At 49.6% G+C, this 15101-nt stretch overlaps 1 protein-coding gene across 3 annotated transcripts in view; it reads right to left on the bottom strand.

Annotated features, from left to right (window-relative positions):
• tbc1d32 (TBC1 domain family, member 32) overlaps positions 1 to 15101 on the bottom strand; it is a 46891-nt gene that overhangs the window by 23651 nt on the left and 8139 nt on the right. For all 3 annotated transcript variants that reach the window (XM_070987872.1, XM_070987874.1, XM_070987873.1), the window contains 10 exons: positions 14609 to 14751; positions 13976 to 14103; positions 13065 to 13266; positions 11657 to 11736; positions 10481 to 10619; positions 9114 to 9201; positions 8646 to 8764; positions 7914 to 8033; positions 7592 to 7680; positions 1198 to 1320 (listed from right to left, as the gene is read on the bottom strand). In XM_070987872.1, coding sequence (XP_070843973.1) covers positions 1198 to 1320; positions 7592 to 7680; positions 7914 to 8033; positions 8646 to 8764; positions 9114 to 9201; positions 10481 to 10619; positions 11657 to 11736; positions 13065 to 13266; positions 13976 to 14103; positions 14609 to 14751 — 1231 coding nt within the window. The remainder of the gene's footprint in view (positions 1 to 1197; positions 1321 to 7591; positions 7681 to 7913; positions 8034 to 8645; positions 8765 to 9113; positions 9202 to 10480; positions 10620 to 11656; positions 11737 to 13064; positions 13267 to 13975; positions 14104 to 14608; positions 14752 to 15101) is intronic.

Genomic DNA, 15101 nt, shown 5'->3' on the forward strand with positions numbered 1-15101 from the left:
AAGGGCCTGTTTGCCATAAAATGAAATTTGCATACATTTCTTTGTGAATAAAACAAAAAAAAGTCCCAGCAGGGGTCGAACGAAACGTGCCTGAGAGGGCAGAAAACAAAGAGAGTGAGGAAGAGCGAGGCACAACAGGAAGCAGGGAAAATCAAAAAAAAATAAATAAATAAAGAGAGAGGGAGGGTTAGAAGAAGAGAGATGATGTCTGTGATGATAACAGAGGAGGAGGAGGAGGAGGAGGAGGAGGAGGGCAGGAAGGGGGAATGAATTAACATGTCATCATTCTCCAGAGCACAATGTGAGTCGGCACTTCAGGGCCATTTCCATTCAGCGGCGGCGGCCGGGCCTCGGCCTGCCATCACCAGAGAAAGGCGCTCCTCAACACCCACTTTCACAAATGGCCTTTTCACTCTGCTCCCACCTTATTTCCTTTTATTTGTGACGAGGCAAACAAACAAACAATTTCTCATGCGAGCGATGATTAAATTGTAAAGTGCTCTGTCACATCGGGGTGATGTACGGAGGAGCAGACGGCGAGGGAGCGGCCGCCATCGCCTCGGAAATGATGAGCTGATCGCTCAGGAACAGACGCCAGGCCAAAGTGCAGGAAGCGTGCTCGACTGGAGGAAACGCGCTGATTTGTTTTCAGAGCAGTATGAAGCTGTGCGGTTAGCCTAGCTTAGCATGAAGGCCGGAGGTGGCCGGGTTCACCACAGCTTTCAGCCTTCATGCTAAGCTAAGCTAAGCTAAGCTAAGCTAAGCAGCTCCAGCACCACACAATGCACAGATATGAGACTAATATTCACTGAAATAAGACTTTCTGTGTTTTCACATCATATTCAATCAAATTATGAGTTACTCTACATTTGTCTCTCAGGACACTGTGACATAAGTTTCAGCTGACTGTTCCCATCATGCACTGGGACTGGGAAAAGGACAATAATGAAACAGAATCATGTGACTAACAGTAAATATTTCTGAATGTTTTCTTATTATTTACAACATTTTCAAATCATTTATCTGTGGGACTAACGGCTCAGACGCAGATGATGACATCACTGCACAGACACAGATGATGACATCACTGCATGGCCAGCTGTTGGAGTTTGATGATGACATCACTGCGTGGCCGGCTGTGGGTGTTTGATGATGACATCACTGCGTGGCTGGCTGTGGGTGTCTGCGGGTCCATACCCTCCGCTGGCGTCCGGCTCGGTGACGTTGTCCCTCTGGCTCTGCAGCAGCAGGGAGCAGATGTTGTACTGGCTCTCCAGCAGCAGAAAGGAGTCCAGATTACAGCAGAGCACGCTGAGCAGTCTGCGGCAACACAAACAAAGACATCAAATTACAGGTGGGCTGGCACGGCGAGATACAGCAGCACAGCGGCGGCGCCGTGGAAGGCGGTCCGCGCTGCACAGCCAAGCAAACACAGACACTTGGACTTTGGTTGTCTGCTTCCTCAGGCCTCCTCTGCCTGCAAGTGTCCTATCAATCAGCACAATGTCTCTCCGCCAGCTCGCCGTGGCCAATCGTGAGCTTTGTTAAGTAGGGAGCCTTTGGGGAGAGCTCCACGCTTCATTTTCAGCTGCTGGTAATGACACCAGGCTGCAGCGGCATGTGGAGACACCACAGCACGTTTCAACAGTTTCAAAGAATCCCACTTTTAACTACAGGTCAGCTTTAATACGCACACTTTGTGCATTTTGAGGGAATAATGAAGCTTAAAAATCCAAACAGAACAAGGCTTGAGTGCCTCCCCGCCATCAGCACCGGAGCTCTGAACGCAGAAATCTGCATTTAAGTGTTCATCAGAAAGGTCGGGACGTGTCAGCGTCGCCCAAAACAACCCATGTTTGTCTGCCTGCTGTGAGCAAACCTGCCTTTGAAATACACGTATAGATGCATCAAAGAGGCCTTTTCATCATGTCAGCTGGGCTGCGTTCATCCACTGTCTGTGAATGTTCACCTCTCTTCCATTGATTCAAATGTTTAGAAGTGATCTGAGCATTCAGACTGGAAGCAGAGGCCAAAGAAAGCTAAAGAAATCAGCTCCCCGCACCTCTAAACCTCAGCAACGTGCATGTTTTACATCAGCTGCTGTTAATTTACCACCACTTCTTTCAAAGTGAGGCTTTAAAAACAACAAAAGCACGAGGTGAGCAGAAATGTCAGAGTTATGCTTAGCCACTAAAAGGCCGTTTGAAGCAGCTTTCCACTGAATGTCATGTCAGTCTCTGACCGTGTTCGGCGTGTCGTCTGCGTTCGTCCTTGTGAAAAGCATCTCTTCTTTAAAGCGGCTGCTTCGTTTCCCTTCGCGCTGGCCAGTTGCTCGGACTCCTGTTTGACTGACAGCTCGACTCAGTGGGTCTGACAGCAGCACAGCGAGAGGCTGAGAGTCTGTCAGGCCTGCTGACCTCTGTGTGTTTGACAGGAGGCAGCAGAGAACCAGGTCTGCCTCCACTTTGTCTCCCTGAAAGGCGTCTCCAGCTCTCTCCAATCAGAGGGCTGTAAAAATCTTACTTCACCTGCTCTCAACGGCAGTTCAGTGGCAAACCTATTAAAGCAGCAGCGGTGGAAATGTTGTCGCCTGCAGGAGTTTTCGTTCTCGGGTTGCACCTAATGATTATTTTTACTATCAATTAATCTGCTAATTATTTTCTCACTTCATCGTTAGATCCATAAACTGTAAAAAAATAGTAAAAAAAGTTCAAAACTTCCCAGAGCTCAAGATGATATCATCACATCGCTTGTTTTTGTCCAACCAACAGCCCAAAGACGAGGAGCTAAAAATGTTAAACTAATGCTCATCAAGCATCAAAGCAGCCGGAGACTGATCAAAGATCCATCAGCTAAAGCATTGATCGCTGATCGTTTCGGCTGCTGTGTCTCTGTGTCTGAGGGCTGTGATCCAAAGTGGTGAACAGGACACTCTGAGGTCTCAGCCCTGACACACCGGCTGTTTGTGAGTGTGTCTGACTCTAACCTGCTAACCAGAAGACATTACTGTAATGACACTTTGAACGGCTCGGCACGATTAACAAGGCAGCGTTAGCACCACAGGACGCCAAACGCCCTGATGTGGGTGACGCGTGAAGGCTGATTAGCAGCACAAAGCGGTGCAGCGGGACAGCGCCTCTAATCTGGCAGAAACTGGTGTTTCAGCGACAAAGACCAGGAGAGTAACTGCTCACGTTTAGTTTGACTCGCAGTCCATCTCACTTGAGCTCAGGTGTTGTCCTTCATGCGGACGGCAGCTCGTCTCATCTTACGTTGAGCGACTTGCGCCGAAGCGTGCAGCGATGACAGGCGATCACTCCTCGATGACGCGCCCGAACGCATCACAGGACTCATGTATAAACCAATTACAAACAGTAATCTGTTTTGCCAGTTGGACTGATCATCGTGCTGCTGATTGATTAGTCATGCCTGAGGTGAGATGCAAATGGGAACTTCACGAAGCATCATCAGGGAGGCTTACATCACTGACATCTGGAGGGCCTCCTCAAATCAATCAGAAAATCATTAAAAGGTGCAGCGATGCAAAGAAAACACGTCGATAAGAAGGAATCTTTTCCCAGAGGTTTGAGGACATGCAAACACGAGAACGTCCCAAAACAGCTTCTAAGCTCTGCTTCTATAGAAATACACAACAAAAATGCTTTAATCATTGATCTGCACACGTCCAGGTGGCAGCACAAACAGCCTGAGGGCCGTTTGCATCTACAGCGATCAATTAGAACGAAGCAGGAAGCTTCAGCCGCTGACGGGAAGCTCAGCGGACACAGAGGCTCCACCTGGTGGCCGTCTGGTTTATGCCACAGAAAAAAAGCAGATAAAAGTATTGATCTGCTCTTATTTATTCCTAATCTGCTGTAATCGAATCCAAAAATAGACTGGACTCAAAACGTGTCAAACGTGAACGAAAACTGAATTCACTCATCGAACAGTTTGAGTCCATGAGGTCTCATCCTTCATGATGCGTGACACTCTGCACACGCTCACGCTCGATGTGTTCGGAGCATCCACAGCAGAGCGAGTGGAGTAAAAGGCATCCAACCAAACAAGTGTGTGGGGGGGGGGGGCTTTGTTGCCATGACAACAAAGAGGCTTTCCACAATGGGAAGAGGGCTGAGGGATTTTAGCTCTCATTAGCTGGTGAAGATCAAGAGGGGGGAAATGGTGGCTCCTGTTCTGAAGAGGGCTGCACTTCAGGAGCGCTCAGCTCGAGCTGCTGTTTGCTCGACATGCCGCCGCTGATTAAACCTGCGAGGAGGAGTCTGCACGGTGAGACAGAAGAAGAAGAAGAAGAAGAAGAAGAAGAAGAAGAAGAAGAAGAAGAAGAAGAAGAAGAAGAAGAAGCTGCGACACAGCAGAACAACTGAGATAACTCCGAATGCCGAGTCCACGGTTATACTCTGTATGTTACATCAACAAATCCCACAAAGAAGAACAATGAGCTGCTAACAAGCGGCGTGTGCGTGTGTGTGTGTGTGTGTGTGTGTGTGTGTGTGTGTGTGTGTGGACCTCGATGTGTCTCATTGCTCTGTGCAGCAGAGCTCCATCATTGTCCAAAAAACAAATTAAAAACTCATCAATGAGCTCCGCTGTTGCACTGGGCCACATTTGTTTATTCCAGTGAAGACGAGCAGCGCACTTCCTTTTCTGATCTGCTGTCAGAAACGCTAAATGTGCGTTAAATGTGTGTAAAAAACGGGACCCACAAACGCATCGTTTCCTCCAGAGAGAGGCGAGATCCTCAGAACTGACGCTGTTCACAGAAAAGTTCAAACACAGTTCAGACTGCGACACTTATGGAACGCTCCAAAAACACCTGTTTGGAACGTTCCACAGGTAGACAGGCTCACTGGTCACAGGTGCATGAAAACAGCCTACAGACCAATGACCTGGAGCCGTCAATCTGTCCATCATTACGGGACAGACACCAAAGGCAGACTCCTTGTCTCCTCACCCCTTGTCTCCTCAGCCCTCATCTCCTTCCCCTCGTCTCCTCGTCTCCTCGTCTCCTCACCCCTCGTCTCCTCAGCCCTCGTCTGTCTGAGCTGAGCTGAGGTGAAGCCACTTTCAGTCCACAGTGAGATTCATATCAAACAGTCTTAAACCTCATGAGAAAAAAGTCATTTCCTTGTATTAATGCTGAGCTCAGAACAAAATAAATCTGTTTTTTTTTTTTTTTTGCTCCTCCTGCATTTATTCATCAGCGATATGAAGACAAAGAACAAAGAGTCTCTGAATCAGACGGCGTCTGGTTACCAGGTTGTCGGCGTAATGAGAAAACCAACCAAAGTGACTTCAGGCCTCAGTGGAAAATAGAAAAATATAAAACCTGCGGCAGCAAGCATCCGCAGAGAGTCCAACAATGCTACCTGTAATTCTGTTCAGACTGCCACTGCCCACGAGGAAGGAAACAGCTTTCCCCAAAACGTAAGACTTCTTCAGCTTCATTATTAAAAACAGGACCGATGTTCGACCCTCAGGTGAATCAGTGCTCGTACTGTGACAAGGAAGCTTTTTACTCTTTGTTCAAACTGAACTGAACCTCCAGAAGGAATCTGCTCACAGTAAAACCAGCCACCTCATAATGAAACGTCTTTAAACTGCAGGAAGTAAACGTTCAGCAGTGACAAGCTGAATGAATCCATCTCAAACGTCTGACTCTGTTCTGGGGTTTTCACTGCAGAGCTTTACTCTCATTAGGCTGCAGAGGGCGCTGTTCTCCACTCAGCGCCGATCAGGCCCACCCAAACAACAACAGCAGCCATTAAACACGGCTTTACATCACAGACTCGCTTCACGACCACAATCCAGTGTCACTGCATGGACAGCCGGCTCCACTTCCTGTGACGACTGAGGTTTGAAGAGCATGAAGTCTGCGTGAAGCATCTCCTCCTCCTCCTCCTCCTCTTCCTCCTCTGTTCATCTGCTCCTCTCTGATCGTCCTCTAAAGGCCATGAAAACGTCTCAATCCGCCTCTGACTGACATGAAAGCGCCTCTTCAGGTAGAACAGGTTTGGTTATTTGCCTGCCATGCTGTCTCTCTGGTCTGAAGAGGTGATGTCACATACTTCTGAGTGAAGCAGATCAGCTGAGCTGGTTTAACTGTCATCGTCAATATTTACAGTCATGATGAAACACTTAAAGCAGCTGTTTAACATGAAATGACACCGTGAGGCCGTGATCAGCCTCCACAGGAGTCTCAGCCGCTCTCCTCGGCCTTACCGAGCTCCACAGCCGGTTTGAGCTCACAGAACATCGAGGAGCATTTAGCAGCTAAGGGGCCTGATGTTTCCCTGAGGAGAGCACGGCTGACAGGAGAGCGAATGCTGGACGTAAGCTGGTCACAATCATGACTGAACGAATGAAAGGCCAGCGAGCTTGCAGAGGTGAGGATACCAAAACTCAAGCTACACCACACACTGATGACACACTCTGTCTGCCCGTCTTAGATTTCTTCTGACAGATTATTTATGAATCGCTGCAGAGTGAAGAAGCTGCTTTATGATACAATTTCCCCTCTGGGATCGATGCAGCGCTGCCACATCCCTCCAGGCTGAGGATAATCAGAAAATCAAAGGAAAATGCAGGTTATTGTGCTGTGGGTGCTGCCCGGTTAAAGGTGTTTTTTAGCGTCTAAAGCAGCACGGATACATGCAAAGGCTGTGAATGCAGTGGACAGACGTGATGGAAAAAGCCTGAAAACATCACAGATGATAACTTCACCGGCTGTTTCCACCACAGACGAGACTTTGGATTTTAATCTCATTGTCATTTGTTTTTCTTCTTTTCATGCTGGATTGGACTCATTTCCCAACAAAGAATTGCAGAATTAAACCAACAACCTCTACCAGCTCCACATTAACATGGCGGGACTTGACTTACTGACGGTGAAACACTACATGCAGCAGCCACGGTGTGCCAGTTCGTCGGCTGAACCCACCAGTCTGGGCGGTGGAGCAGGAGAGCGTTAATGGCAGTGGGCTGATGGACAGGCCCAGTGCGTCAGCCAGGCTCCAGACAAGTCGCAGCTATTGTGATTCAGAAAGAAGGCAGAGGAACGCACAGCAGCCGCACCACAACCCTGACACACACCGAGCTGTGTGCAAATCACCGACTGCTTCACGTCACCATTAAAGGACGTTTTTAGCAGAAATTTACCCGAACAACAAACCGACCGACTTCAAGCTGAAGACAGCTTTTCATTTCAGAGGAAGAGGCACCCTTCACACTGACGTCTGCGCTTCATAAATATAGAACACACACACACACGCACGCACGCACGCACGCACGCACGCACGCACGCACGCACGCACGCACGCACGCACACACACACACACGCACACACACATCTTATTTCTCTCTTATCCACAGAAATCCTTTCATCAGCCTTTCAGTGTGCCGGGTAATCAAAGCATAAAGAACCATGTCAGTCTGCTCCTGCCAGAGGCTGAGCGAGTGTGTGTGTGTGTGTGTGTGTGTGTGAACACGCATGTGCAGCCGCCAGGTGTTAATCCGACACCTTGTGCTTCCCCACCGATGTTAAGTTATATGGAAAAAAAGGAGTCAATCTCACCTCAGGCCGAATGTGTGAGACTGCTCGTAGTGGAACAGGGAATTAATCTTTGCATCTGAATTCACAGCAATCAGCCTGTCAATCAAATCCTGTGGAGTAAAACGAGCAGCTGTGAGGGCACTTATCACACAAAAAGGAGGCAGAGCAGATATTTACGGCGTCAGGCGAGAAGTGTACATCGGCCTCAGCGGGCTGGGAGTTTAGCAGGAGGCTTTGAGAGGCAAAACAAATGCGTGGGCGGTGGCTGAAGGTAAAATGAAAAGTACCAACATGCCCTCAAATGGCTGAAAGAAGCACTGCATGAAGGCCGGACCACACTCACAGGGATGGAGCTCGGCATCTCTCTCAGGCTGTACTCGCTCTTGTTGGCCAGAGGCTGCCGGCCCAGGAGCTCCCACGCCGCATGGGAAGAGGACAGCAGGTTGACCAGGGACAGGAAGGACTGGAGGGACGGACAGCGAGACGAGCACAGAGTCAGCGGCTGACGCCGACGTCCAGAAACTCACAGTGAAAGTTTAAAGTGAAGCAGCTGCTGAACGCACGCCATCACATCCCATAATACACCACAGGAAGTCCTGCTCTCATCACGGAGACACATGAGAACCAAAGGAAACAGCGACAACACACACACACACACACACACACACACACACACACGAAAGAGGAGTTCTTTGAAACAGGAAAAACAAGGGCTTGAAAAAACATCTACACACACACACACACACACACACACACACACACACACACACACACACACACACACATCTCAGTGCAGGTTTTATCTGGTTCCACACACTCAGCTGTGGGCTCTGCTGGACTGAAGGTCTGAGTGTGTGGATGTGACCTGGCAGCCGACCCTGATAAGACGGCTTTACAGCCACCAGTGGAGGACACAGGTCACACTTCAGCGGCTGTCCGTCTTCACCGGGCTCGTCTCACCTGCAGTCAGAGGCCAAATCCTGACACGCACACCCTGACACACACACCACGTTCATGCCTCCAGTCCTGTTTGACTGACAGCCCTGAGCTCAGGCTTCGTCCACGCCCACAGTACCTTCAGGCAGCTCCTGTCTATGGGGTCCATGGGCGTGGGCCTGGGCCGGACCACCCTGACATCCTCGCTGCCGCACTCCAGGACAGACCACAGCTCCACCACCAGCGCCCGGACGAAGCCTGCAACACGGCAAGCCAGAGGTTTCAACGTGGATCACGTGTGACAAGGCCGCAGCTGAAGCTTCTGATAGGACGACATTCACACATGTCAAAAACAGTAGAGACAGACAGGACATAGGGACGTCTCTGTCTGATGTGTCAGACGCATTCAGATATGATTTACTACGAAACTTCTGAGTCTGAAGCACATTTCTCATGACAGCACGACTCCCTGACAGTAAACGTCTCATCTGTCTCTTTCTTCGTCCACTTCCTGTCTCAAACGCTGTGACGAAGGCGCTGCTTTCTGTCCACGACTCGGACCGGGAGCCCTGAGCGTCACAGCTGGCCGGCGTTTGTTCTTTAGTACCTGAACGGTGCAGAGCCGCCACACCTGGAGCAGCTGCTGCCACCTGCGTCACCATCACCCCGTAGCCAAACTTCTCACAGCGGCTCACCTGCAGGACACACAGAGAGAGCAGATAAAAAAAAGCTCTTAGATTTATCGTAAACTGTCTGCTCGTGATTCTGTGTGTAAACTCTTTGACGCTGCCAGAATCCTGAAAAGGCGCCACATAATGTGGTTTGGTAAACTGAGGAGAAACCAAACTGCAGATTGATTTTGGAGTGTGCGGCCGCCACTGTTTACAACACAATGTCACAACTAAAAATAGACTACAATTACATCCCATAATTAAAGTGAAATGCCAAACGACAGAAGCAATTACAGCAGCGTGTAAACAATGGCAGTAAATGAAGCCCGCAGGGGATTAGCTAAGGTTTGCAGTGTGTGTGTGTGTGTGTGTGTGTGTGTGTGTGTGTGTGTGTGTGTGTGTGTGTGCAATATGAATCACAGACACTGCTATGTATGGAAGGCATATGCAGAGGCCAGGGATTAATAAATTAAAGCCAGTGTGGGAGCAGCAGCATGTAACAGCTCCGGGCTGCTGCTGAATGCTGAGCAGCCTTCAGGAAATGTGACTGCGGCCTTGAGGAGGAGCGAGAGCTACAAATGACCACGTCTGTGCAGAACGGATGAGGGCCGCTGATGACACAGGCCATCAGACCGAGGGGGGGCTGCTGGATGGAGGGGTGGTGTTAGGAAACACTGAGAGCATGTGTAATAACAGCAAACACTCAGTTTGTGCCGTCAGTGACTGAACGTCAGCTGCTTTTAAGGAATCAGTGTCGTCTAACGCAGGTGATGCAACAGTGTGTGCGTAACGACTTGTTCCTCATCCCTGCGCTCGGGTCAATGTGGAGAAGAATCCTTTGAACAGCACTTTGCTATCGACGCCATCAAGACGGATTAAAAACTGGACCGTTTCCACGGCTGGAACTCCCTGTACCGCTTATCAGCACTAAAGTCCATTGCTTTGTCGAAGTCACATCAGGGCTGAAGCACACACTTATCTGACCACCTTACATAACTACTAAATGTCTCTGGCAGCATCTGGAGCTGCTCATTGGTCGGCTGCTGCAGAGTCAGCACTCCTTGGACTCAGGTTTGTGAAAAAGGTGGAGAAGTGAACGAGCAGTGCTGCTCCGAGTCATTCCACCCTCAAACTGCTCCACTGGGGCCTTTCCAGTGACTAACTGGGCAGCTCCCAGGTGTGACTGCGTCTAAAAATAAAGGTTGGAAAAACTCTTAAACGTGCACAGTGGAGTGCAGCACACCTGCAGACGGTGTGAATAAACCTGAAGTGCTCGGGCTGCACCGATGCTCATAGTTTTTACCTGCAGCTTTTTGGTAAAGCGGGAGAACATGTAGGAGACACACTCAGCGATGGCTCCAGTCTGCTGGAGCAGCAGGAGGCCTTTAGGAGTGGCGGCGAAGTTCAGCAGGCTGTCCAGCAGCGTCTCCTCCCAGATGAGCCTGACGGCGAGGGGAGAGACAGAGAGACATCAGCTGACAGGCAAACAGTGGAGGAAAACATGCAGCTGGTCAACGTGTTAGCCGCCTCAGGAGCTCGACACAGTATCTGTTGTTCGGTGTGAGGCAGACTCGTCACAGTGAGGCAGAAAACGTTCATTTCTGAGCGGCCTGAATGAGCTCTGCTGTGTCAGAGGACAATAACGTTCATTAGCTTCAATCATCTACGTCTCCTGATGAGCACGTCACAGCTTAGAGTCCCAGTCAGGACATTCTGGACATTTAAGAACGACTGCACTGAAGATGCATGAGGTCAGTCTGCTGAGGTCCCTCTGGGCAGTGAAAATAACGTCTGGATCAGTTTAACCTTTGTTCCGATAACATCTGTGGCTTCACTCCCTCCTGCTCACGTTGAGCAGCGTCTGACAACATGCAGCACTGAGAGGGAGGATGAGGGGTGTGTTATCAGAAAACACTCTGCATCCTTTAGAACAAGCAGATCTTGATCACGTGGGACTTTCTGCTCGGTGGGATCTGCATGCAGCTGCACTTCAGTCCAGAGGAGATCTGTCACCGCTCGGCGACGGCAGGCCGCTCCATGTGGCGCTGTCAGCGGGAGATTAATGGCCATGTCAGCTCAGTCCACCCTGATTTTATGGTCTCCTGGCAATCACTGCACACACTGCTCCTGAACCCTACAGTACTTCAGGTCAACACCTCAGATGTTGTGACGACATGGAAGGCTGTTATTGCTAGATATCAATTCTGCATTGGAGATTCATTCGTGCTGTCACAGAGCTCTGATCAATGCACAGACACACGTTGCTACAGCTGTTTATTTCGGTCTTTGCTTTGTCACGTCAAATCCTCTCACAAGAAAACATATTAAAAGGTGTGTTTGGAAGCTCACGGTCCTATTCAACAACAAGCTCGCTGCCCGAGGCCGCTGGACGATGGGGTGGACACACATCGCTCTGTGTCTGAGTGTGTGTGTGTGCGTGTGTGCGTGTGTGCATGTGTGTGCGTGTGCGTAGCCTCACATGTTCTGCAGCTCCTGTGTGGACGCTCCTGCAGTGGCTCCAGGTACCGGAGTGGGAATCCTTTCTGACAAGGAGCTGGTCTGGAAATAAGGGAGAGAATATCATGTTTCACTGTGTGTGTGTGTGTGTGTGTGTGTGTGTGTGTGTGTGTGTGTGTGTGTGTGTGTGTGTGTGTGTGTGTGTGTGTGTGTGTGTGTGTGTGTGTGATGGATCTCCGTTAACCCTGCCGTCTAGAATTAACCTTTTATGTTTGGTCTTAAAATCTAGAATTGATTCTTTAATCGTATAGAAGTGAAGGTTCTTCTTCACGTCGCCTTGAAGCAGAAACCTGTTTTTAAAAACGTGCCGTGCCCTCGGGCCGCTGAAACAGACTGAATTCACTCGTTAACACTTCATGACCGTCACTGTCGTCGATCAAACGGGTTTTATTCCACCTGTGAACTCGTTAAAGCCAGAATGTGTGAAGGTCTGTGCGCCTGCAGTCAGACAGGCCACGTCTGAACCTGGATGAATATTTAAAAGCTCTGCTGGATTTGATCTCCTCTCTCGTCGCGTTAGTTTGAACTTTGTTTCACTGCTCAGTGTTTTCTGCTGGTTTTTTGGTTTGTTAGCGTGTTCACAAAGCTGCTTCTCGATATGAATTATTCTGATTCTGGTGGAGCTGGTGTCTGTTCCTGGTGGGTGGACGGGCTGCAGTCACTGTATGCCAGCCTTCAGTATCAGAGGTGAGTCCACGCTCAGTACAGGACATGCTGACGGGTGTATGACAGTGCAGAATGATGATTAATATTTAACACGCTGGGTGAAATCAGGAGGAAGTGATTGTGGAAACGTCGATGCGGCGATGTCTCGCAGGTTAATTTTTGACATGAACGTTTGAGATAACGAAGAGGAAAGAATGTGAATATTCTGCTTTTCCAGAGAACTGCAGCTGAGACGTCAGCGAAGCGGCACGTCACTGCTCGTCCTCCGTCCTCTTCCTCTGGACCTGCACTGCAGCAGGACGTGGTTTTGGTTTAGCATTCAGCTGCGTCTCTTTCTGTTTTCAGTTTTGTTTTTCAGTTCAGACTCTCGCTGAAGCCGACTCTGATCAGTAAACCACCTGCTGCAGTGACTGAATAAAGAGAGGAGCGAATGGAACACAAGCCTGACGTCACCAGACCAGCCCGCAAATGTGAATTATCATCTTTATCAGCATCTGCCAGAGCGAATCAAACGCAGGCCTGCAGATCCGTTAAGCAACAACAGGCCTCATGTCATGTTTCAGAGTCAGCCTGCAATAAACAACCGAACAGCAACGCCAATGTTAACCTGCTAAACTCTTCTCTAATGCGCTCAGTAACGTGGTCTTTAATACATTTAGCATTGTGGCACTTAAATCACACAGTGAGAAATGGTGTGCAGGTACCTTCTTCCACGCCGCAGCGACGGCCTTGTGCAGGCCGTAGGGTCGCAGCACCTGCAGACCCTCACAGGTGTTGTACATCTGCCTGCAGACGAAGATGAAGGCTCCACACAGCGAGCGGGACGGGTCGGACTGGCTGAGCCATGACGGCTCTTCATCCAGCAGCCTGAGGGTGAACTGCACGATGATGTGAGCGGCAAAGGTTCTGCAGAGGAGGAGGAGGAGGAGGAGGCACACAAAGAGGAAGACGCTGAAGAGTGGATCTGCATGTTTGTGGAGAGAAATCATGACGTGCATCAAGGTGAGAGAGAACAGGAGACTTTCTTGATGTTGGCAGAGTTCTGCTTTGAATCCTTCCTTGTTCTCACTCAACACGTTCGCAGACATTTGTTGTTGTTTTGGACCTCAGTTTCCACCTTTGACTGACAGGAAACACGGTGATTAACGTCCTCAGAGCTCTTTTAACGCTCACTTCTACAGCATGTGTCTCAGAGGACCACTGAAGCAGTCAGAACAAACCTCTGGACTCAGCAGCAGGATGAGCCTCGGTGAACGAACGGCTGCTGATTCAAAACAACAGGCTGCAGTTTAAGCTCGGCCGAGCGACAAGCCTCGCAGACTGTCAGCCAATTAAAAGCCAATAGAAAACTAAGCGCAGGCCTCCGAGCGGCCATGAGCGTCTTTAATAAAACAGAGTTTTCGAGCTGCAGCAGATCAAAGATGGCAGTGAGTGACAAAGCAGCGGCGTCCTCGGGTCTGATCTGCTCTCTGTGGAGGATGACGAGGATTTGTTATGCAAATGAAACTTTACGCTGAAGTCTCCTTCCTCAGACAGAAGATCTCATTTATTCACGGCCACGAAAGACACAAAGTGACGCCGTGTGTTTAATCATAATTCAATCACGCCGTCTCACCTCTCACTGTGGGCTACGACCTGATTCCTCTCGTACAAGAAGAGCGCTAATCCTCTGTCGGTGTTGGCGATGCGAGCCAGAACGTCAGCGATGAGAGTCAGCGTTGCTGCGGGAGATTTTAATTTCGCCTGCAAACCGAAGACAATAAACAGACAAAAAGCAGCCGGCTGGTTGAGGAACGAGCAGACTCCCAGGAGGGAACAACACATATTAAATATTGAAATAACATCATTAACTCTGACGGCGAGGGAACAGAGAAAAAGCTATTAGAGTTCCACAAGTGACGCTTCCACAACTTCAGCTCTGACAAAACGTGTCCTGCTGAGAAAAACAAGCTGCTGCTGCTCTGTGTCGTCCTGCCATGACTCAAAGCGGCACTGCAGGCCACACGAGGGCTCTGAGGCAGAAGAGTGATCAGCTGATCTGATCCATAAACTGACCTGAGAACAGCTCACAGTCGATATATTTCATGTTTCTCATTGATTTCTGTAAATATCTCTTATTGTGAATCTGATGCAGCGACACGTTTCACAGACTGAAAGATGTGGATACATGGAGGGCTGAACGCTGAAGCTTGGGTGTGCGTGCGTGCGTGCGTGCGTGCGTGCGTGCGTGCGTGCGTGCGTGCGTGACCTGCCGTCCGTCCAGCAGAGCGATCACAGGAGCCAGCAGCGCCTCGATCACCGGCGTCTGGTGGAGACACTCTGCAGCACACTCCGTCCTCTCACACAGCGTCCACAGCACCTCCATGGCCAGCCGGCCGGGCGACAGCGAGTCTGAGCACACGAGCGGGAAAACATCAGTTTTACGTCATGTCTTTCATTTGCGTTTCCCTCTGCTTCATATTTCCGCTGCGCTCAGGAGCGATTGTACTTTTTACCTTGAAGCTTTTACGTGACGCCTGACACGCTGTGATGGCTCAAACTGCTCCAGTTTGTAAAGTATTTAGAATCGCTCCAACATTAAGATGCTGCTCAGACATCAGTGACATCAAAACAAAACGACAGAGCACACAATGAAGCGCCTCAGCGGGGCTCCACCTGTGACGCCTTCAGGACATTCTGCTGATAAAGTTTTGGATGCAGGACATTTTTCCTCTGTAGTATTTCTACGTTAGTACATCACA

Source organism: Chaetodon trifascialis, chromosome 19 (genome assembly GCF_039877785.1).
Source record: "Chaetodon trifascialis isolate fChaTrf1 chromosome 19, fChaTrf1.hap1, whole genome shotgun sequence".
Lineage (NCBI taxonomy): Eukaryota > Metazoa > Chordata > Actinopteri > Chaetodontiformes > Chaetodontidae > Chaetodon > Chaetodon trifascialis.